Here is a 21,970-nt window from a genome sequence, read left to right on the forward strand (position 1 = left end):
ACCCCCATGGCGGCATACAATCAAGTATAGTATCTGCAAATACTTTCACATTAGGCATTAGTCAGGTTATAAAGAAGGATTGTATTAGATGGAATAAAGAATGGGAAAGAGGAAACAAAACCAAACGAGAAAAAGAAAAAGGGCAGGAGGTTTGCTTCAATCTGGGTTCAAATTCAGTTCTTTCTCTGGATGTAAACATCTCTCCATCATGAATCTTTTGGGGTTGAATTATGACTCTGGATTGCTGAGAAGAGTCCAGTTTATCAAAAGTTGTTCATCATACATAGGTTGTATCTGTAATTGTGTACAAATTCCTCCTGGCTCTACTCTTCTCATTCAGCATCAGTTCGTATAAGTCTCTCCAGGTAAATATGAAGTCCATCTGCTCCTCGTTTCTAATTGCACAATATTATTCCATAACATGCATATACCACAACTTGTTCAGCCATTCCCCAATTGATGGGCACCCCCTTAATTTCCAATTTTTTGCTACCACAAAAAGAGCTGCTATAAATATTTTTGTACATATGGTTCTTTTTCCCACTTCTGTGATCTCTTTGGGATACAACCCTAGAAGTGGTATTGCTGGGTCAAAGGATATGAAATTATTTATAGCCCTTTGGGTATAATTCCAGATTGCTTTCCAGAATGGTCGGATCAATTCACAACTCCACCAGCAATGGATTAGTGTCCGATTTGACCACATCCTCTCCAGCATTTGTCATTTTCCTGTTTTGTCATCTTAGCTAATCTGACCATTGAGATGTGGTACCTCAGAGTTGTTTTGATTTGTATTTCTCTAATCAATAGTGATTTAGAATATTTTTTCATATGCTTATAAATATCTTTAATCTCTTTCTCTGTAAACTGCCTATTCATATCCTTTGACCATTATCAATTGGGGAATGACTTGTATTCTTATAGATTTGACTCAGTTCTCTGTATATTTTAGAAATAAGTCCTTTATCAGTGACATAGGTTGTAAAAGTTCTTTCCCTCTTAATCCTGGTTGCATTGGCTTTGTTTGTACAGAAGCTTTTCAATTTAATGTAATCAAAATTATCCATATTGCATTTTATAATGCCCTCTAATTCTTGTTTGGTCATAAAGGCTTCCCCTCTCCACAAATCTGACAGGTAAACTATTCCTTGCTTTCCCAGATTGCTTAGAGTGTCAGCCTTTATACCTAGATCATGCACCCATTTAGACTTGATTTTGGTATATGGTGTTAGATAATGGTCTATGCCGAGTTTCTGCCATACTATATTCCAGTTTTCCCAGCAGTTTTTGTCAAATAGTGAGTTCTTATCCCAAAAACTGGTGTCTTTAGATTTATCAAACAGTAGATTACTATAGTCATTGATTGCTGAGTTTTGTGTACCCAATCGATTCCATTGATCCACTACTCTGTTCCTCAGCCAGTACCAAGTAGTTTTGATGACTGCTGCTTTTTAGTACAGATTAAAATCTGTTACAGCTAGGCCACCATCCCTAGCATTTCTTTTCATTAATTCCCTTGATATTCTGGACCTTTTGTTCTTCCAAATGAATTTTGTTACTATTTTTTTAGCTCTATAAGGTAGTTGTTTGGTAAACTGATTGGTATGGCACTAAATACATAATTTAATTTAGTTAAAATTGTCATTTTTAATATATTAGCTCATCCCAGCCATGAGCAATTGATGTCTTTCCAGTTAGTTAGATCTGACTTTATTTGTGTGAAAAGTGTTTTGTAGTTGTGTTCATATAGGTCTTGGGTTTGTTTTGGCAGGTAGATACCCAAATATTTTATAATGTCTACAGTAACTTTAAATGGGATTTCTCTTTCTATCTCTTGCTGTTGAATTTCATTAGAAATATACAGGAATGCTGAGGATTTATGTGGGTTTATTTTATATCCTGCAACTTTGCCAAATTTATTTATTGTCTCAAGTAGTTTTTTACTTGATTCCCTAGGATTCTCTAAGTATATCATCATATCATCTGCAAAGAGTAATAGCTTGGTCTCTTCTTTGCCTAATTTGATTCTTTTGATTTCTTTTTCTTCTCTAATTGCTACTGCTAAAATTTCTAGTACCAGGTGATAGTGGACATCCTTGTTTCACCCCTGATCTTATTGGAAATGCTTCTAGCTTCTCCCCATTACATATAATACTTGCTGATGGCTTTAAATAGATGCTACCTATTGTTTTAAGGAAGGCTTCATTTATTCCTATACTTTCTAGTGTTTTTAATAGGAATGGATGTTGTATTTTGTCAAAAGCCTTTTCTGCATCAATTGAGATAATCATGTGGTTTTTGCTAGTTTTATTGTTGATATGATCTATTATACTGGTGGTTTTCCTAATATTAAACCATCCTTGCATTCCTGGAATAAATCCTACCTGATCAAAGTGTATTATTTTTGTGATAAGTTGCTGTAGTCTTTTTGCTAATATTTTATTTCAAATTTTTGCATCTGTATTCATGAGGGAGATTGGTCTATTTCCTCTTTTCATTTTTGGTACTCATAATTTGGTTTTCTTCTTTCTTTTTTTTTTATCATATTGACTAAGGGTCTATCAATTTTATTGTTGTTGTTTTTTTTAGTTAAAAGCCGTAAAACCAGCTCTTAGTTTTATTTATTATTATTAATTCAATAGTTCTCTTAATTTCAATTTTATTAATCTCTTCTTTGGTTTTCAGTATTTCTAATTTAGTATTTAATTGGGGATTTTCAATTTGTTTTTTTTTCCTAGCTTTTTCAATTGCATGCCCAATTCATTGACCTCTCTTTCCTCTAATTTATTCATGTATGCACTCAGGAATATAAAACTTCCCCTAAGAACTGCCTTTGCTGCATCCCACAAATTTTGGTATGTTGTCTCATTATTGTCATTCTCTTGAATGAAGTTACTGATTGTTTCTATGATTTCTTGTTTGACCCACTCATTCTTTAGGATTAAATTGTTTAATTTCCAATTAGTTTTTCATGTCTTTCCATGGCCCTTTATTGCATATGATTTTTATTGCATCATGATCTGAGAATGATGCATTTATTATTTCTGTCTTTCTGCACTGAGTTTTGAGGTTTTTATGTCCTAGTACATGGTCAATTTTTGTGTATGTGACAATGTACCGCTGAGAAGAAGATATATTCCTTTTTATCCCCATTCAGTTTTCTCCAGAGATCTATCATACCTACCCTCTCTCAAATTCTGTTCACCTGCTTAACTTCTTTCTTGTTTATTTTGAGGTTGGATTTATGAAGTTCAGAGAGGGGGAGATTAAGGTCTCCCACTAGTATAGTTTTCCTATCTATTTCTTCCTCTAATTTCCTTACCTTCTCCTCTAGGAATTTGGATGCTATACCACTTGGTGCATAAATGTTAAGTAATGATATTGCTTCATTCTCCATGGTGCCTTTTAGCAGGATATAGTTTCCTTCCTTATCTCTTTTAATTAGTTCAATTTTTGCTTTATCTGAGATAAGGATTGCTACCCCCCCCCTTTTTTTTTACTTTTGTTGAGGCATTATATATTTTACTCCAGCCTTTTACCTTTACCCCGTGTGTATCCCTCAGTTTCAGAAGTGTTTCTTGTCAATAGCATATTGTAGGATTATGATTTGTAATCCATTCTTCTATCCACCTCCATTTTATGGGAGAGTTCATTCCATTCACAGTCACAGTTATGATTATCTGTTTCTTTCCCTCCATCCTATTCCCTCCCCTCTTAATGCTTATATTTATATTTTTTCTCCCCTTCTCCCTTCCTCTCCTTAATAGTTTTCCTTTTGACCACCGCCTCCCTTAGTATTCTCTTATCAGCCCCCCTCCCTTTTCCTCCTCTTCCCCCTTACTTTTTCCCTCCCTACTAACCATCCCCCCCTTTCGTAGCCCTTTCTTCCTCCTGCCTGTAGGATATTTTTATACTTAATGAAGTATGTTATTTCTTCTTCACACCAAGAGTGACAGGAACAAATCTCATGCAAAGCTCCTCTCCCTCCCCTCTTTCTCTCTATTATGATATGTTTTGTGTCTCTTCTCCGTAGAGTTCTATGCTTAACTGGTTGTTATTCCCTCCTTGCACCAGACCCAATGAGGGAAAAGCTCATATAATACTCATCTCCCTTCCTTCTTTTCTTCTGCTATATTGTTTTTATGCTGCTTTGTGTGGCATAATTTACCCTTTTCCAATTCATTCATTCCTCTTCTTCCATTGCAGTCCCTTTGTAGCCCTTAATAATATTTTTTTAATCGTCATTTTGTGTAATTTATACTCGTACCTTCTACTTGTCTATAAACAGTTTGCTCTTATTAAATAACAGGGTTGTGTGTGTGTGTGTGTGTGTGTGTGTGTGTGTGTGTGTGTGTTTTCCTTGTTTACCTTTCTGTGTCACTCCTCCATCTCGTAATTAGAGGTTGAATTTTCCATAGAGCTCTGGCTTTTTCATCAGGAAGTTCTGGAAATCTGTTATATCATTGAATGACCATCTCTTTGCTTGGAAGAATATGCTCAGTCTTGCTGGGTAGGTGATCCTTGGTTGTAACCCGAGCTCTTTTGCCTTGCGGAAAATTGTATTCCACTGCCTCCGATCTTGCCGTGTAGAGGCTGCCAAATCCTGTTCGATCCTCACTGTGGTTCCTGGATATTTGAATTGTTTCTTTCTGGCCACTTGAAGTATTTTATCTTTTACCTGGTAGTTTTGTAGTTTGGCCACAACATTTCAAGGACTTTTCAGTTTGGGATCTATTTCAGAAGGGGTCTGGTGGATTCTCTTGATTTCTATTTTACCCTCAGGTTTTAGTATCTCAGGGCAGTTTTCCTTAATGAGCTCTTGGAGAATGTTGTCCAGGCTCATTTTTTCATCATGATTTTCTGGTAGGCCTACGATTCTCAGATTATCTCTCCTGGATCTGTTTTCCAGGTCAGTTATTTTTCCATTGAGATGTTTTACCACTTTTTCTAATTTTTCATTCTTGTTGTGTTTGACTAATTCTTGGTTCCTCATAGAGTTATTTGGCTGATTCTAGTTTTTAGCGAATCATTTTCATTGGTTAGTTTTTGGAGCTCCTTTTCCATATCATACACTTTTCTTTTTAAGGAGCTGTTTTCTTCATTATAATGTTTTTCTGATTCTGCAATTTTGATTTTAAAAGAATTATTCATTTTGTCTTCTATCTCTCTCATTTGGTTTTCAAAGTTCCTTTTGAGCTCATCTAGGAGCTTTCTGTGCTTGTTTCAGCTGTGGGTGTGGAGTCCACATTGTCTCCCTCTGAGTTTGGTTCCTCCCTCTGAGGTTAGTAGGACTCCAGAGTCTTTGTAGTCTGCTTTCTACCCATTCTGCACCCTTCCTCTAGGGTTCCCAAGCCTTTACTGTTGAGGATTTTGCCCTGGGGCAATAGTTACTATGTTTTGGGGGAGGCTGGAACAGCTGGGGTTCACTCTGCCATCCTGGTCCTTGAAGGTCCTGATAGGGGCTTTTTAAAAATTTCTGGGCTATGGAGTGGTAGTCCCAGGAGTATTTGCTGTCCTGGACAGGGACCCTGCATTTGGTTCTTACCTTGCTCTTTCCAGTCCCAGCCCTTTGGTGATAGGCCTGGTAGTGGCCCTTGTGGTTGGTGGCATGACTTGCCCCCCTCGTTGATCAGGCCTCCTCCCAGCCTGCCTCTGTGCGCCGTGCCATTGCTTCTGATAGCAAGAGTTCTTGACATAGATTGTGTGAAATTGTTTTAAAAAATATTTCTGTAGCTATATTTAAGTATACTTGGTTTCCTTTGTAGTTCTATTTTATTTTGTGCATGTAGAAACTTTATTCTGAGAAAACATTCATAGTCTTTCCTAAACTGCCAAAGTGGGGTCCTCCAAGATCCAATAAATGGTTAAGAACCCCTGCTCCTACAGTATTCGTGATGATTATTTCTCCTGCCTATGCACCCCCTAGTGAGGGAGGCTTGCTGTTTTGCTAGATAGTGGTTATTATTAAGCTATCATATTGAGCAGAAATCTACCTCCCTTTAATTTTGCCCTCTGAAAGAATGTATAACTAACTGTTCCTTTTCAGGGCATAAAATAACTGCCTTTCAAATATTCAAACAACTATCATTCGTCCCTCCAAAGTGTTCATTTCTCCAAGCTGAACATCTTAGGTCCTTCATCTTATCTTTATGTGACATAACTAGCAGACCCTTTGTTAATTCATTCTAAAATTGTAAAGTTCTCTCAAAAGTTACCTTCACAAATTGGATGACAAGATACAAGGTGTGATCTAAATATACAGTTGCATCCACTGCTTTACTTAATTTGGATATAGTATTTTTTAAATGCTGGCTAAGTTTGCAGTAACTTTTTTCCTGGGGCATGACACTGTTGCTCAGTGAGTCCTCTCTCATTGACCTCTGAAGTCTTCAGTTCAATAAATAAGTATTTATTAAGTGTTTATGCTGTGCCAAGCACTATGGTAGGCACTGTGTATATACATGTACAAAGAAACAATCCCTATTTAGGAGGAGTGTGTATTCTAATGGAGAAGATAAAAAATAAATAAAGCATAAATGCAAAATGAAAAAATACAAATATATTGGCCAGCTAGGTGGCAGAGTAAATAGAGCACTGGCCCTGGAGTCAGGAAGACCTGAGTTCAAATTCAGCCTCAGACATTTAACACAAAACTAGCCCTATGACCTCGAGCAAGTCACTTAACCCCAATTGCCCTACCTTCCCCCCTCCAGAAAGCAAAAAATACCCCAAATACATAGAAAATAATTAGATGCAAGATAGTTTGGTGGAAAGGCAGTAGTAGTTGGGAAAGATCAGTAAAGGCTTCATGCAGAAAATGGTTCTTGAACTGCATATTTTCCCCTGAAACATAATACTCAGTTTTGCTGGATAGGTGATTCTTGGTTTTAATCCCTGCTCCTCTGCCCTCCAGAATATCATATTCCAGGCCCTTTGATCCCTCAGTGTAGAAGCTGCCAAATCCTGTATTATGCTGATTTTGTTTCCACAATATTCAAATTGTTCCTGGCTGCTCGTAATATTCTCTCCTTGATCTGGGAATTATGGGACCTGGCTATAATATTCCTAGGAGTTTTCTTTTTGGTATATTTTTCAGGAGGCTAGTAAGTGTGTCATGGGTCTGAGTCCAGATTTGAACTCAGGTCCTCCTGCCTCTAGGGCCGGTGCTGTATTCACTGCACCACCTAGCTGCTCCATTAGCTTGTGTTTTTTTTTTTTTTTCAATTTTGTATCTATTGTGGTACATTTTACATATATTCTCATAACTGTTGTAACTCTGTAAACAAATAGTTCAAGAATGTTCTTATTTTATACATGAAGAGCTGAAGCTCAAACATTAAATGACTTACCCAAGGACATACAGCTAAGTGGTGGGAGTGACGTTAAAAGTCTAGCTTTCATTGTTTTTCACCTGTAATATGGATGAATAAAAACAGGAAGAAGTTTTAAAGTGGCAGGCAAGAGAGTTAAAGGGCCTTCCCTTAGAGCTTTTGATCATTTTCTCTATTTCTCCCCCTTCTTTTTTGAAATTGGGTCTTCCTCTATTGCCTTGTCTGGAATCAGACCTAAATCTATCAAAAAGAAAAAAGAAAGTAAGTTAATTTGACATGACTTACTTTTAGTAAACCCGTGCTATCCAAGCAATCATTTGTTGTAATATTCTGCCAAGAATTTTGCTAGGAATCTGTAAAATTCACTAGTGCCTGGTTATTAGGATTTACTTTTTGAAAACTAAGGTATTTGTTCTCTTGGCCCCAGACACTTATTCCATTTTTTGTGATGTCATTCATATCTACAAGTGTTTTCATCATCCTAAGATATCATAAACTTAGTACTAGAAGGGACCTTAGATGTCATTTAGACCTATCTTCTCATTTTATAGATGTGTAGCTGAGATCCAGGGAGCTAGTGATGATTTACTCAAGAATACTCAGGAAGCGTCAAAGCTCTGGGGTCTATTGTGTGATTTGTCTAGTCTTAACCATCAAGTTTTTTAAAATTACCATGTTTCCCCGAAAATAAGCCCTCCCCTTACTGTGTAAGATTCCTCTAAAATAAGCCCTCCCCCGAAAATAAGCCCTATTGAGATTGCTACTGTAGTGAAGGTGATCCCCTGCACTACACGCTACATTACGGTACCCTGTATGCACCGTCCCCCTCCTGGGTGAAACGCACACTGCGCTCCGAGCTGCATCCAATCAGAGCTGCAGCAGTGAGCGCGTCATCCTGTTCTTTATTGAATTCATTATTGAATAAAGGTACATTTTTTTGTTCACATTTACCCGTTTATTAAAATTGCTGTCAATGTTCATTAAAATAAACCCTCCCCTGAAAATAAGCCCTCTGGTGTTTTTCTGTCCAAAAAATTTAATAAGACAGTGTCTTATTATCGGGGAAACACAGTAGCTAACTGTTTTCTAAATATCTTCCTAATCCTGGACCACAGTATCTGAGTCTTCTAAAATCTAAAATCCAGGTTTCCCCCGGTCTCTGGGGAAGGTAATCCATCCACTCATTAGCTTCACATACCACCCAACCTACACTTAGGACATCCATACTCTCATTCTGTTACCTCCCCTTCTTTCTCTTTTTACCTCACCAAAACACTTCCCTGGTCACCACTCTCTTATAAGTTGATTTCCCCTATTAGAAAATAAACTTCTTTGGGGCAGGTACTGTTTTGTGGTTTAGCTGTTTTGTTCATTGTTGTTTGTGCATTTTTTTTGGTGGAGAGGATTGGGTTTTTGTTTTGTTTTTATTCCTAGTATTTAGCAAAATGCATGTCAATTTAATAAACATTTAATAATTTTTAAAAATTCATTTATTCCTTTTTAATTATCTTTTGAAGAAGGTCTTTCGTGGTAAGAGACTGAAACAAAATTGGAATTGAATGTTATAAAGTCATACTATCCTTTTAATATCATTGTAGTTAATTCCATCAATCCCAAACAGTTCTTTTCATCCTACTTGTGTGCAATATAACTTTTTTAAAAATAAGTTTTCATTTTTCTTAGGGCTTTATCCTTCTGATTTCTTGTGTAACCACATTGTTTTCTTTAGGTACCTTCCCTTTCCTCCTTTATCATTGTGAATTTTTAAAAAATATATGTTACATGGATTGTTCTTATGTAGTACAAATGTAATTAATATGTAATATATATACATGTCGTGCATATCATTTGAACCATCCTATTGGAATTTGTGGCCACATGATCTTGCCTAGCTTTAAAAAACCATTTTTAATTTAGTAATATTGGCAGAATATTCAGATACACAAGATGGCATGCAATAGGATCACTTGTGCATATGAGATGGGCTTATTAGCCTTTAACGCCAATCAGTACCAGTAGCAATTGCTATGAATATGCATATGTATTTCAGGGGTAGATTTGCAAAATGTAATAAACTCTCTTCTTCAAAGGCAGAACCAAAATATTTATTTTGGAACATCACTGTTAGGATATTAGAAAGTAAGATTTAGCAAGGTACTCATCACCAATCCAGGGAGCGCTGACATCTCAAGCATTCTTTCTGTTAGACCTCCCCACAAACAAGTTCCCTTAGGCAAATTCCTCCCACACTGGGCTCCATGTGACTCAGGCTGTATCACAGTTCAGAGCTGGGTCGGAGCTTGAAGTAGGTCAGGGAAGATCTTCCTGTTCTGTTAACATTATGTAACCTTGACAAGGAAAAGGACCACTTCCTCGAGATGGGTGGAGGAGATAATGAGGGAAGATATCTGGGTCTTTTAAGATGAGGAACAAGAGAAAAGAAGGAGCTCTCAACAAATTACTAAGTTTTACCTGTTTGTGTGTGTGTTTTTGTCTTTTTAATTTTGGAATTAAAATAAGTATTCCCATAACATAGTAAAATAAAACATATAATTGCACATGAAACTGCAAATCTACTATGTACAAGGTGCTATGCCTTTCAAATATACAACAAATTATCATGTAAATTTTTTTCTTCCACCCTTATCCTGCCATTAGGCACAAATAGGAGGGGTGTGTGCGTGTGTGTGTGTGTGTGTGTGTGTATGTAAAATTGTTCTGTGCATACTTCTATTTACCAGTTCTTTCTTTGGATGCAGATAACATCTTTTTTCATGTGTCCTTTATAGTTAGTTTGGATTAAAAAAAATTTTTTTTGCTTTTTGGAGGGTAATTGGTGTTAAGTGACTTGCCCAAGGTCACATGGCTGGTTTTTGTGTTGTGTTTGAGGCTGGATTTGAACTCAGGTCCTCCTGACTCCCAGGCCGGTGCTCTATAGTTTGGATATTTATAATAGTCAAAATAATTTATTTGCTCAATGTCATTCTTAAAATGATATTGCTGTTACTGTATACAGTTTTCTCTTCCTTTTTTTTTGGAGGGCAATTGGGGTTAAGTAACTTGCCCAAGGTCACACAGCTAGGTTGCAGTGTTCTCTTGATTCTAATTGTTTCACTTCATTATTTCGTGCAAGTCTCCATATTTTTCTAAAATCATTGAATTCATCTTTTCTTATAGCGCAGTAGTGTTCCATTGCAATTGTATACCACCACTTATTCAGCCATTCCCCAATTAATGAGCATCCCTGCAATTTCTAGTTCTTCCTAAGTTTTTCAAGGAAATATAAGGCAAGATTCTCAGGTTAGAGGGGGAAAGGGAGAGAAGTCACAGAAGGTTTGAGGAGAATTTAAAAGTTTTGGGAAAGCTACTGTAGTAAGTAGAATAGTGAATAGATAAGAGAGGTATAAAAGGTTTGCCCTGCTTGCAGTGAGTGCCCAGTTGAGAGTATATTTCACAAATTTGTAGTGTATCCAATCAGCAGTTTCCCAAATAAAATTAATTTATTTTTATCTAAATAATAAATGTCTGCAATATTTAAGAGTTTCAGTTTGAAGATGTACCCAAGAAACCCTTTTTATGCCAGGACAAATATAAAGACTTGATAAACAAGAATGCATGTGTGTGTTAGAAAATGAAAGTCTCTTTATCTTGATATGGGAGATAATCAGATAAATTAAAAGGTTTTTTTAGTTTATTTGCCAAAGATATTCAAGTTTCTATAAATTTGTTTACATTTTATTGACTTGTGATATGGCTTATCTGGTTTTATTGGGTTTTTCCTTACCATTTTGGTTTCTGTATCTAACACAATGCCTGCATATAGTAGGCCCTTAAAGGTTTGTTGATTGACTTTTTGCCCTTTATTCAACATGACTGGTCTTTTTTTCTTAATGTAATATTTAAGGCGAAGGCATGCAATCCATAATAGTGATTCTACATCTTCTTCCTCTTCTGATGATGAACAACATTTTGAGAGGCGAAGGAAAAGAAGCCGCAATATAGCTATTAGCAGGTAAGTGATATAAGTATTAAATCCTCATCAATTTTAAGCCTCCTTTTATACAAAGCAAAGTTAGAGTATCACCCTGTGAAATGCATAAAGTTTGTTTTTTTTTGGGGGGGGAGGGTTTGGAGTAGAATAAATTGATTGGTTTGCAGGCATGATCTTCATATTTTTCTCATTCTGTTCTAGAAGGTTACAGTGTTCTTTGGATATGATTCTCTGAAGCCCCAGATCTATTATTTTTTACTTTTTCATGCTCTACTTGATTCTCATCAAGATTGTTGGTTACTGTAGTTTCTAATCTGCTTAATTATAGCTTCATTGACAGCTCAACACTATTTTCTGTTGAGAAGATCTCTAAAAACAAACTAGCTCCCCTGATCTAGGGAGTGTTTAAAATATACCAGATTGTTTTACTCTTAAATTAAAGTAGGAAGCAGGTGACAGGACAGTGAAATTGACTATAGGACATGCTGAGTGAATGTTAAATTGGATTAAATTGCCAGTTTGGGATAATTTTACATAATATGGTTAAGTCAGAATATAAACTTTCTCCATATTCAATCATATATGTGTATATTTCAAAGCCAAAATAAAGATTTTTAAAATTTCATATCTCTGCTAATGTCCGTCAGTTGAATAACCAAAAATTGTTTGTTTTAGTTTCATCAAAAGGAGTGTATCTTTAGGAATTTTAAATTAAGGAATACTTTGAATAAAATGAATAATATACTCTTAATATGACTTTAGTGTTTAGATAGTATAGTTAGAGCAGTGTCTCAAATTAGTAGATAGCTTCCTTGGGATCATTATATCTCAAGGAAATTATATTTATCAATGATCTAATTGTAAAGTTTCAAAAATTAATATTTTTCTCTGGGCCCTAATATCCTAATAGTAAAATAAAAGGGTTAAATGGTTAAAATTCTATCTACTTCAAAACTGCTATAATCTTGTGTAAAATTTTTTTGTCCTCTAAGCAGTGGCTTTATAATATAATGTTGTTTTTTAAAATAGGTGCCTTCCATTGAACTTCCGGAAAGATGAGTTAAAAGGAATTCATAAAGATAGAATGAAAATTGGTGCAAGCTTGGCTGATGTTGATCCAATGCAAATTGATTCTTCGGTGAGTGTTGAATGCAATGTGTACAAGAGACAGTTCTACTATAATGAAACTTACGTAGTTTCCCTTCCACCTATCTCCCACTCTCCAAAAAAGAACCCCATGCAAAATCATGCAATAAAAATCAGAGTTCATGAGGAAAATGAGACTAGGGTGCACAATGCTCAAAAACGTTTTCAGTGACATTTTTTTTTTTTAAAGCAGTTGGGGTTAAGTAACTTGCTTAAGGTTACGCGGCCAGTTATTTTGTGTGGGTGTCAAGTATCTGAGGCCAGAAAAGATCCTGGGTCTCCCAACGCCGGGGCCGGCGTTCTTACTCACTGCACCACCTGGCCACACCTTCAGTGACATTTTTTAAAGGATAATCTAATTTTAAAAAACAGCACAGTTATAAATGTCTCATGTGATTAAGAAATAGTAAAAACTACAATAAGTAGTGTCCATATCTTATACTTTGAACTGACACATGAGTGAGTTGGGGAGGCTACACAAGGCCATTTTGCACAAGGGTGCAGGATGAGGGTGGTTCAAACCAATCCCTCTGTGCCCATAGCTTCTACTGCCCCAGAAGATAGATAAAATGTTACCCTTTACTTGCTCTGGAAGTGGGTGTCAGGAAGGTTGTAGCTTGTGAGTTGTAGTGAAGTGGTACAATTTTCTGATTCTCTTGCTCACAGAAAAAATCACCCAGAAGCACACTCAAAATTGAGTTATACTCAAAAACAATTCTCTAATGTATCTATAGTGTTGGGAACAAATTCACATTTTCAGAATGTGCCTTATAACAGAACTGACTATAGAACTTTGGTTTTAATTATGCCTCTTCACATAGAATGCAAAGTAGCAAAAAAAAAGCAGAACTTATCTTGAAAGCAAACTTTTATGGACCTCTCATTTGTATTTCTTTAGTGCAATCTATCAGTGCTCCAGTTATTTATGTATATTAGGACCAGTAAGTGATATTTTGTGTTACTGAGTTGTACTATTTTGTTTTGGGATTTAAAGATTTGGATATAATTAACTACTGAACTCCTTCCCTTTTAGGTACGATTTGATAGTGTGGGTGGGCTTTCAAACCATATTGCAGCTCTAAAAGAGATGGTGGTCTTTCCGTTGCTTTATCCAGAGGTCTTTGAAAGATTTAAAATTCAGCCACCAAGGTAACGTTACATTGATAGCTTGTGTTTTCAGGTAAAGAAAACTACATTATAATATTACCAAGAAGAGTGATGAACTGCTGTTGAAATGTTGCATTTAGGCCTGAAGCAGCAAGAAAAATTAAGCCTTTGCAGTGCCCATTTCTTTAAGTCTTTATGGGCTTTTGAAATACCTTACTCTGCTGGAGCCTGCTTAAGCAACTGTTGTAAAACTCCCAGCCTGAGAACTCCTCTGTGGCAGGATCTGTTTTCTTATTGGAGAGGTGATGTGGTACACACCACCTTATTTCCTGAGTGGCTTTAGCAGGTCATTTAACCTCCCTACACTTCAGTTCCTCATGGGTTAAAGGAAGGGCTTGGATTAGATTGTCTCTAACCCCTTTCACCTCTAAATCTATTATCCTATCACTTTTCTCATAACTTTAGTCACATGTAGCTTTGTTGTTCATGTTTCCCACAGATCCTGAATTTATACCCAAACTTTTTTTTATTCCTCTTTGGTTATATGTACTCTTCCTTACTTCCCCAGCTTTTCTGTAGAATGCTCTAGAAACTTTTTTACCCTAGAAAGTTTAGTCCATCCCCGAATAAACACATTAGAAGTAGCCTCTGCCCCTGTCTCTGCTGTCCCTCATCTGTCTGTCTCCCTAGTTCCTCTCAGAATTTCCATTTTAAGGAGGAAGCTCAGGCCAGCCAGATCTTCATTGCCCTCTAGGCTGCACTCTTTTCCGTGCTGTCAGGCCCTCCCCACCTCATCCCTGCCTTTTGTCTCCTCTTTTTCTCCTCCGCCCCCCAGCCCACCCCTTTCAACTTTATTTTTCTGTGTGGTCCTCTATTAAAATGTAAGCCCCTTGGAGTTGGGGACAGTCAATTTACTTGTGTTTTTATTCCCAATACTTAGCGTAATGCCTGGCAGAGTATGCGCTTAATAAATGCTTGTTGACTTAACTGCCATATTTCACTGCTGAGTAAGTCTGATCTAGGTGGCACAATGAAAGGAACGCTGTACCTTGAGTCAGAAAGAGACCGGAGTTCAGATTCAACCTCAAATAATTACTAGATAAATGAGTCTGGGCAAGTCACTTAACCCTTTTTGCCTTAGTTTCCTCACCTGTAAAATAAACTGGAGAAGAAAATAGCAAAGTGCTCCAGTATCTTGGCCAAGAAAATTCCAAGTGGGGGTCATGGAGAATCAGACATGACTGAACAGCAAAAAATTTTGAACTTGCCAAAGCCATTAAAACCTCCAAATTTTTTTGAGAACATTTGCTTTTGTCCATACTTCTCTCATATTATACTTGGGAAATTTAATTATTTTGGTTCTCAAGTATAAGATTTTATATTATTTCTTTAATTTTAGCTTTACTTTTAGTGTAATGTGCCGATCTCTGTCATCGTGTGTATTAGCATTCCCTGCTACTTTTGAGTCGTAATAGCTAGTATTTCCATAGTACTTTGAGGTTTACATAGTGCTTTACAAATTTTAAAAAATTTTTTTGCTTTTTGGAGGGGGGAAGGCAGGTCACTTGGGGTTAAGTGACTTGCTCAATGTCACACAGCTAATAACTGTTAAGTGTCTGAGGCTGGATTTGAACTCAGGTCCTCCTTACTCCAGGGCCAATGCTCTATTCACTGCACCACCTAGATGTCCCAACTTTACAAATATTTAATCGTCACAGCAACCCTGGGAGATAGATACCTTATCCCCATTTTGCGGATGAGGAAACTCAGTCAGACAGAAGTTAGTAGCTAGTAAGTTATAAACATATTCTATCTGTGCTTTTCTCTAAGTCTTTGATAAAAATGTTAAATGGCACAAAATCAAGCACAGATTCCTGGGATATTACACTGGAGTTCTCATGCCAAGTTGACATTGAACCATTAACTGTTCTTTGAATCTGGCCATCTAAAAAGTTATGGATCTGACATATAATTGTCTAATTCATCTCTCTGTCTTCCCTATGAGAAATTATGAGATCCTGAATTGGATACTTTGCTAAGATCTAAATAAAATTATAGAGTTACCCTCATCTGTTAATTTGTATCATTGCCCTAAAGGACATGAGGTTCGTTTGGTATGACTTGTTAACTTTTAGGGGGAAAAAATTCAAGGGCTAAGCTCATCCATTTATTTCCTAGTGTCTATGTTAGGTTTTTTTTTTTTCTTTATAAGCAATTGGGGTTAAGTAACTTGCTCAAGGTTACAACAGCCAGTTATTTCTGGGTGTGGTGCTAAGTATCTGCACCCTGATTTGATCCCCAGGTCATCCCAACACTGGAGCTGGTGCTCTTACTCGCTGAGCCACCTGGCTGCCCCTAAGCAATTGGGGTTAAGTAACTTGCTCAAGGTTACATGGCCAGGTGTTTCTGGGTGGGTGCTAAGTGTCAGAGCCCAGATTCGATCCTCAGGTCGTCCTGACACTGGAGCCGGTGCTCTTACTTGCTGTGCTACCTGGCCTCCCCTGTGTTAGTTTTTTTAATAAGCTTTTGTCAGTGTCTTTTATTTTTTAACATCAGTTCCCCCCAGTATCCCTTCCCTTGCCCTCTCCAGAGAGACATCACATAAAACAAACATTATTTCTTTAAAGACAAAAGAAAAGGAAAATAATGCATAACTGCTCAGTACATTGAAAAAGTATAAAAATCTGTGCAATGTAAAACAGACTTTTTTAATTTATGATCAAATTTTGCCCTGTTCTTCTGAAATTTGTGCTTTTATATTACCAAGGTGATAGTATTTAATTGATATACTTTATAATACCTGCACAATTTTCTGTGTTTCCACTCAGTTGCTGTGGACGTGTTCTACTTCTTATGTAATTGTTCTCAAGACAACTTAATTGTGATATGTGAATGTATAATTCTGCAGTTTCACCATGTATATCAGTTTGGTTATTTATCATTCCTCAAAATTACAGAGTTCAAATTTCACAGTAATAACTATTCCTTACAATAAAGCTTACTTGAAAAGACTAAAAACAGATTTATAAAGTTTACTTATAATGCAGTTAATGCTCAGTACAATTGAGTTGTAAGTCTTTGATTATTTGCTTGTTCATTAAGTAAACTCATGAAAATTTGTCACTGTTACATTTTCAATTTGTGATTTGTCTTGCCATTTAAAATATACTGTTTTGCAGGGGTTGTTTGTTTTATGGCCCTCCTGGAACTGGAAAGACACTTGTTGCCCGAGCACTTGCCAATGAATGCAGTCAAGGTGATAAAAGAGTGGCCTTTTTTATGAGGAAAGGTGCTGACTGCTTGAGCAAATGGGTAGGAGAATCTGAACGACAACTACGTTTGTTATTTGATCAGGTAAGAAAATTAGGTTAATCTATACCCAGTACTTTACTACATCAGGCCTGGGGGGGAGGGGAAGACTTTGACACTATCTTTGAAATTGGATAAACATTCAGTAGAATACTTTAATATTTGAATATATTAACAAAATAGAAACTTCGGATTTTTACTGAAGACAACGGTACCTTGTATCAGTGATGAGTGGTGTGCATAAAATTGAACCAAGTACCTATAATTCATTTCCTAGAAACTTGGCTATCTTTTCCCATCTACCAAAAGTAAACTCTTGAATTTTAATTTGATTTGTATGATTGTGCAGTGCTAAATTTAAGCTAGAGCAGAAATTTGACAGAAATGGAGATTAATTTTATATTTGTATGTTCCTAATATTTGTGGTAACACCAATAATACTAAATTTGCCTTCAAGGCTTATCAGATGCGTCCTTCCATTATTTTCTTTGATGAAATTGATGGCTTGGCTCCTGTTCGATCAAGCAGACAAGATCAAATTCACAGGTAGGATTTTTTTACAAGGAATTTTCTTTATTCAACTTCTTCGTATGTCAGTGTACATTAGTATTCTGCTGGTGGCGCCTAATGAATTCCACTAATTCTCACCTTATTTGATTGCCACATTCCTAGTTGGCTGATGTCCAAAGGCAATAAGGATTGTGCATCCAGTATACTCTTGTGACCTTAGCATTTCCATGCAAATTAGTCTTAGCACTTTTTTAATTTTTTTAAAAATTGTTCTGAAGAGAAAAAGAATACAAAGAGCATTTACATGTAAACAACAGAACAAAAGAAGATTCTGTATGAAACTGAATTTCTTTTTTATACAACTTTTTAAAATATACACATTCACAATAAATCCTACTCATAACTTTTCAGATTCCTTGCTTGTCTAATCTCTTCTGAATTACCTTCTGTTCTTTTCTTTGCATTTAAAAAAAATACTACAATGGCCTTTTTTTGGCATCAAGTCTTCCTACTCCTCCTGTTCCTCCCAATTAAAAATCAAGAAAATGAGAGAAAGAAAACCCTTGTATTAAATAGGCATAGTCAAGCAAAACAAACCCACAGCGTGGTCATGTCCAAAAATATGTCTCTCTCTACACTTTGTTGTCCATCACATTTCTGTCAAGAGGGAGATAACAGTATGCTTCATCACAGCCCTACTGAAGACAGTCTTTCAGTTTTTTTTCTTTGCACAATATTGTTCTTATAGAAATTGTTCTCCTGATTGCACTTCAGTTCACATTATCCATAATTGTCTGAAATAATTTCTTTGGTCATTTACAATATAAGTCATATAATATGTTACATTCATATACCACCGGATTTTTGTTTTTGTTTTTTCATCCATTCCTCCATTGTGTTAAGTAGCAATCTAAGGAAGCTTCTTACATTTTAGTTCTTTTCTTTTCTGGTTTTAATCCCTCCAAGACAGGATGTTTGTTTTGTGTTTGACTGTTCTTGCCCAGTATTATCCTCTATTTTAACAGTTCCCCACCCATTCCTCCACATTTGTATATTATTATTCTTACCCTAATTATGACAAAGAGCAAATTCTACCATCTTCTGTCTCATTTATACACTAGTATATTCCTCTTCTTTCTTTCCCCTTTCTTTCCTTTTAAAACCTCAGAACAATCATTTCTCCCACAGAACTTGTTTTTCTTATTTAATTCCTAATGTTTACTTTTGAAAATATTAGCGATCATTTCATCTCCACTTATTAAAATGTTAGCATTTCATCATCATTCAGCTTCTTTGCAGTTGTTTAAATAAAATTACCTTTCTAGGTTTCTGTGGACTCTTGTATTTCAGAGTTCTTACTCAGCTCTGGTGTTTTCATCAAATATACTTGAAAGTCGTCTGTTCGATTAAAAGTATGTTTTTAGGGGTGGCTAGGTGGCGCAGTGAGTTTGGTTCTGGCCTCAGACACTTACACACACACACACACACACACACACACACACACACACACGTGCATGTAACCTTGGGCAACTTACTTAACCCCGATTGCCCTCCAAAAAGGCAAAAAAAAAAAATGTTTTAAATGTTTTTACTCCCTGTAGAATTATACTCAGCTTAATGGGGTAAATTATTCTTGGTTATAAGCCTATATCTTTTGCCTTTTGCAATATGGTTTTCTAAGATCTCTCATTTATAGTAGAAACTTCTAAGTGTTAGGTGATCCTTAATGTAGTTCCTACATACTTGAACTGTTTTCTGGACTTTGCTTTGACATGGGGAACTCAGGATTTTGTCTGTGACATTTCTAGGACTAACTTTTGAGGTTCCTTTTACAAAATGAGTAGATTCTTATGCCATCTGGTCTTAATGAGCAGTTTTCATTATGATTTCTTGGAAGTTTAATGGCCAGGCTTTTTTTCTTTTCTTTTTTCCTAATCATGATTTTCAGAACCAGTGATTCTTAAGTTCTCTTTCTTTGATTTGTTTCCTGAACAATTTAAGTGGTTTGCCAGCTATCACACAGAGGCAGAACTAGCTCTTAAGGTTCCTTCTTCCCAGTCAAGTGCTCTTTAATTATAATAGATATTTATACTTCTGTCTTTGTTTTTATAACATTGGTTCTTTTTATGACTTAATTGAAATTGTGTTCTGGGTCAGTGTAGCACCATCACAATATTCACGGCACCAGTGGTGACTGTAAATACATTGGCATAGTTTTAATCACAAAATATAAGACTCCATATAGAAGACAGAAGCAAAACATTTATTCATACAACACCAGAAAACCAAATCCCAACACAAGGAAACCAAATCCATCACAGCAACATAGAAGTTAATATACCACAATGCAGTAGAGAGCCACGCGCTGCATCCTTTAGCCTTCCCACAAACCAACACTCACAAGCCTAGTTGTCTCCCTGGGTGCGTCCTTTCTCTCCCACCATCTAGCTTCTCTGACTCCCAGCTTCCTGTGGGCTCTGTTCCACCCTTCTACAAACTCCTCCCACCACAGGGCCATGTGATGACATTCAGCCTATTGGGGGACAGGGAAGGTCTTCAAATTCCCTTAGACTTAATAAGGGTCAGGAAAGATCTTCAAATTCCCATTACCATTACAATCAGGAATTGTACTTTTGGCATGTTGAGGGGGAAAAATTTTGTTCAACAAATGCTTTTTGCCCCCAAAAAATTCACTTATGTTTTCTTAATTAAACAGTAAAAAAAAATTTTTTTCCTTCAAATGTGATTGTTTCTTTACAGAGTTTACTTTTTACTGTGATAAATTCACTAGAAAATTCAGCAGAGAACTGTAAAATATATTCATTTAAATTCATAATATATTAAAATGGTTAATTTTCAAATGGATCACCTTGATTAAAAATTCTTTTCTAGTAGAATGAAAAAAAGACAGCAAAACTTGTTGGATGAAATTTCATGTAACTTTAATAACTGTTCCACTTTTACTGAACCAAAGTTTTATGTGTGTTTTTGTGGTTTTTTTTTTTTTTAGTTCCATTGTATCTACCTTACTAGCACTTATGGATGGATTGGATAGCAGGGGAGAAATTGTTGTGATTGGAGCTACCAATAGACTGGATTCAATAGATCCTGCTTTACGAAGACCTGGCCGATTTGACAGAGAATTCTTTTTTAGCTTGCCTGATAAAGATGTAAGGACTTAATATTAATTTCATTTCTCTTTAGTAAATCTTTTTTCAGTACAACATCCACTTACAGTATATAGTCAGATTTCCCCCCCACTTCACAAACATGCACATTCACAAATGCTCACATGTAATACATGCCTGGAAAACAGTGATTCTAACTAGTAGTGCATGATTTTCCAAATAACATATAGTGTAACAATTTTAATATTAGTTTGTAAGTTAAAATTAAAAGCAAAACAGTGAGAGGCAACATGGTATGCTGGTAGAATGCTATTCTAGGAGTCAAGAAAGACCTCGGTTCTGATATATACTGTACTAGCTTTGTAACTATGTTAAGTTATTTAATTTCTCAGAACTCCAGGTAACTTGTAAGTTACACACAAAATTTGCTGATCTGCCTTGGTAGAAGGAGTCTCCAAACATGAAACCATATATCTAGATATCCTTTCCATCCCACTCAAGAAAACAGAAAGTCAAGCTAATTAGGGAAGCTGATAGTTGAGGACTTGAGAGGGGGAAAAACACTTGTGAGAAATGAAACAGGAAGTCAGGGTAAGGTGGCAAGTGAAGACAAGATTATAGATGATAGACTAAGAAAGAGGGGAACAGTGGAGTAGCTGGTGGTGAATTCAGTGGGATTGAAGGAGACTAGGGGAGGTAAAATGACATGAGGTTCTTGCAGAGAGAGTTCCAGAGTGATTGCATTCTGAGTGAAGTTAAGGTGTAGCCATATCACTGAAGCACTAAAATGAGGTCGGATATAGAGTCTGCTGAATTTGAAGAACTCAAGAGTTGGGTCATGAATGTGAATAAGAATTTTGCCCAAAATTATGACAAGGGATATTGAATTGTTGAGGTCATTAAACATGTGACAATGTCCTTAAATTGATTGGATAATAACAATTGGGAGAAAATTGAATTACTTAAAATTTGCTAGAGGAAAGTGAGAAACACTGTTTTTCAATTTTCTTATCTATAAAACAAAGAAGTTTAAACTTCAGTCTCTTTACCTGCAACATCCTATGATTCTATGACTATAATTCTTTTAAAAAAAATTTTTAATTTTATTTTTTAGTTTGGATTGGGACATGTTCATGGCTTTAGTCACTTAATGACTATTCCATGAACTTAGTCATCAAATCCAGCAAACGATTTTGAAATATATATCTTTTGCCTGGGGACAAAGCAAATCCATTAATCTTGAGTAAATGATTAAAAATTAATACAATCCTAAAAATAATTAAGTAGTATTACTTCATCTTTGTACATTGACAGCTAGTATATTAGTATCATAAATACTGTTTCTTAAATTCTAATAGACCCTTAAATTTCTCCTAAATATATATAAAATAGATATTAAAGTGTGAATTAGCAGAAAAATCATACATTTAGAAATTAAGCAGTAGGAT

At 36.0% G+C, this 21,970-nt stretch overlaps 1 protein-coding gene across 1 annotated transcript in view; it reads left to right on the forward strand.

Annotated features, from left to right (window-relative positions):
* ATAD2 (ATPase family AAA domain containing 2) overlaps window positions 1-21,970 on the forward strand; it is an 89,507-nt gene that overhangs the window by 20,285 nt on the left and 47,252 nt on the right. Inside the window, exons 9-14 of the mRNA XM_069081025.1 lie at window positions 11,236-11,343; window positions 12,352-12,460; window positions 13,502-13,617; window positions 16,755-16,929; window positions 17,342-17,430; window positions 20,405-20,564. Coding sequence (XP_068937126.1) covers window positions 11,236-11,343; window positions 12,352-12,460; window positions 13,502-13,617; window positions 16,755-16,929; window positions 17,342-17,430; window positions 20,405-20,564 — 757 coding nt within the window. The remainder of the gene's footprint in view (window positions 1-11,235; window positions 11,344-12,351; window positions 12,461-13,501; window positions 13,618-16,754; window positions 16,930-17,341; window positions 17,431-20,404; window positions 20,565-21,970) is intronic.

This window comes from Petaurus breviceps, unplaced genomic scaffold (assembly GCF_028583685.1).
Source record: "Petaurus breviceps papuanus isolate PSGF00001 unplaced genomic scaffold, PetGlider_PUasm1.0 98, whole genome shotgun sequence".
In the NCBI taxonomy this organism is placed as follows: Eukaryota; Metazoa; Chordata; class Mammalia; order Diprotodontia; family Petauridae; genus Petaurus; species Petaurus breviceps.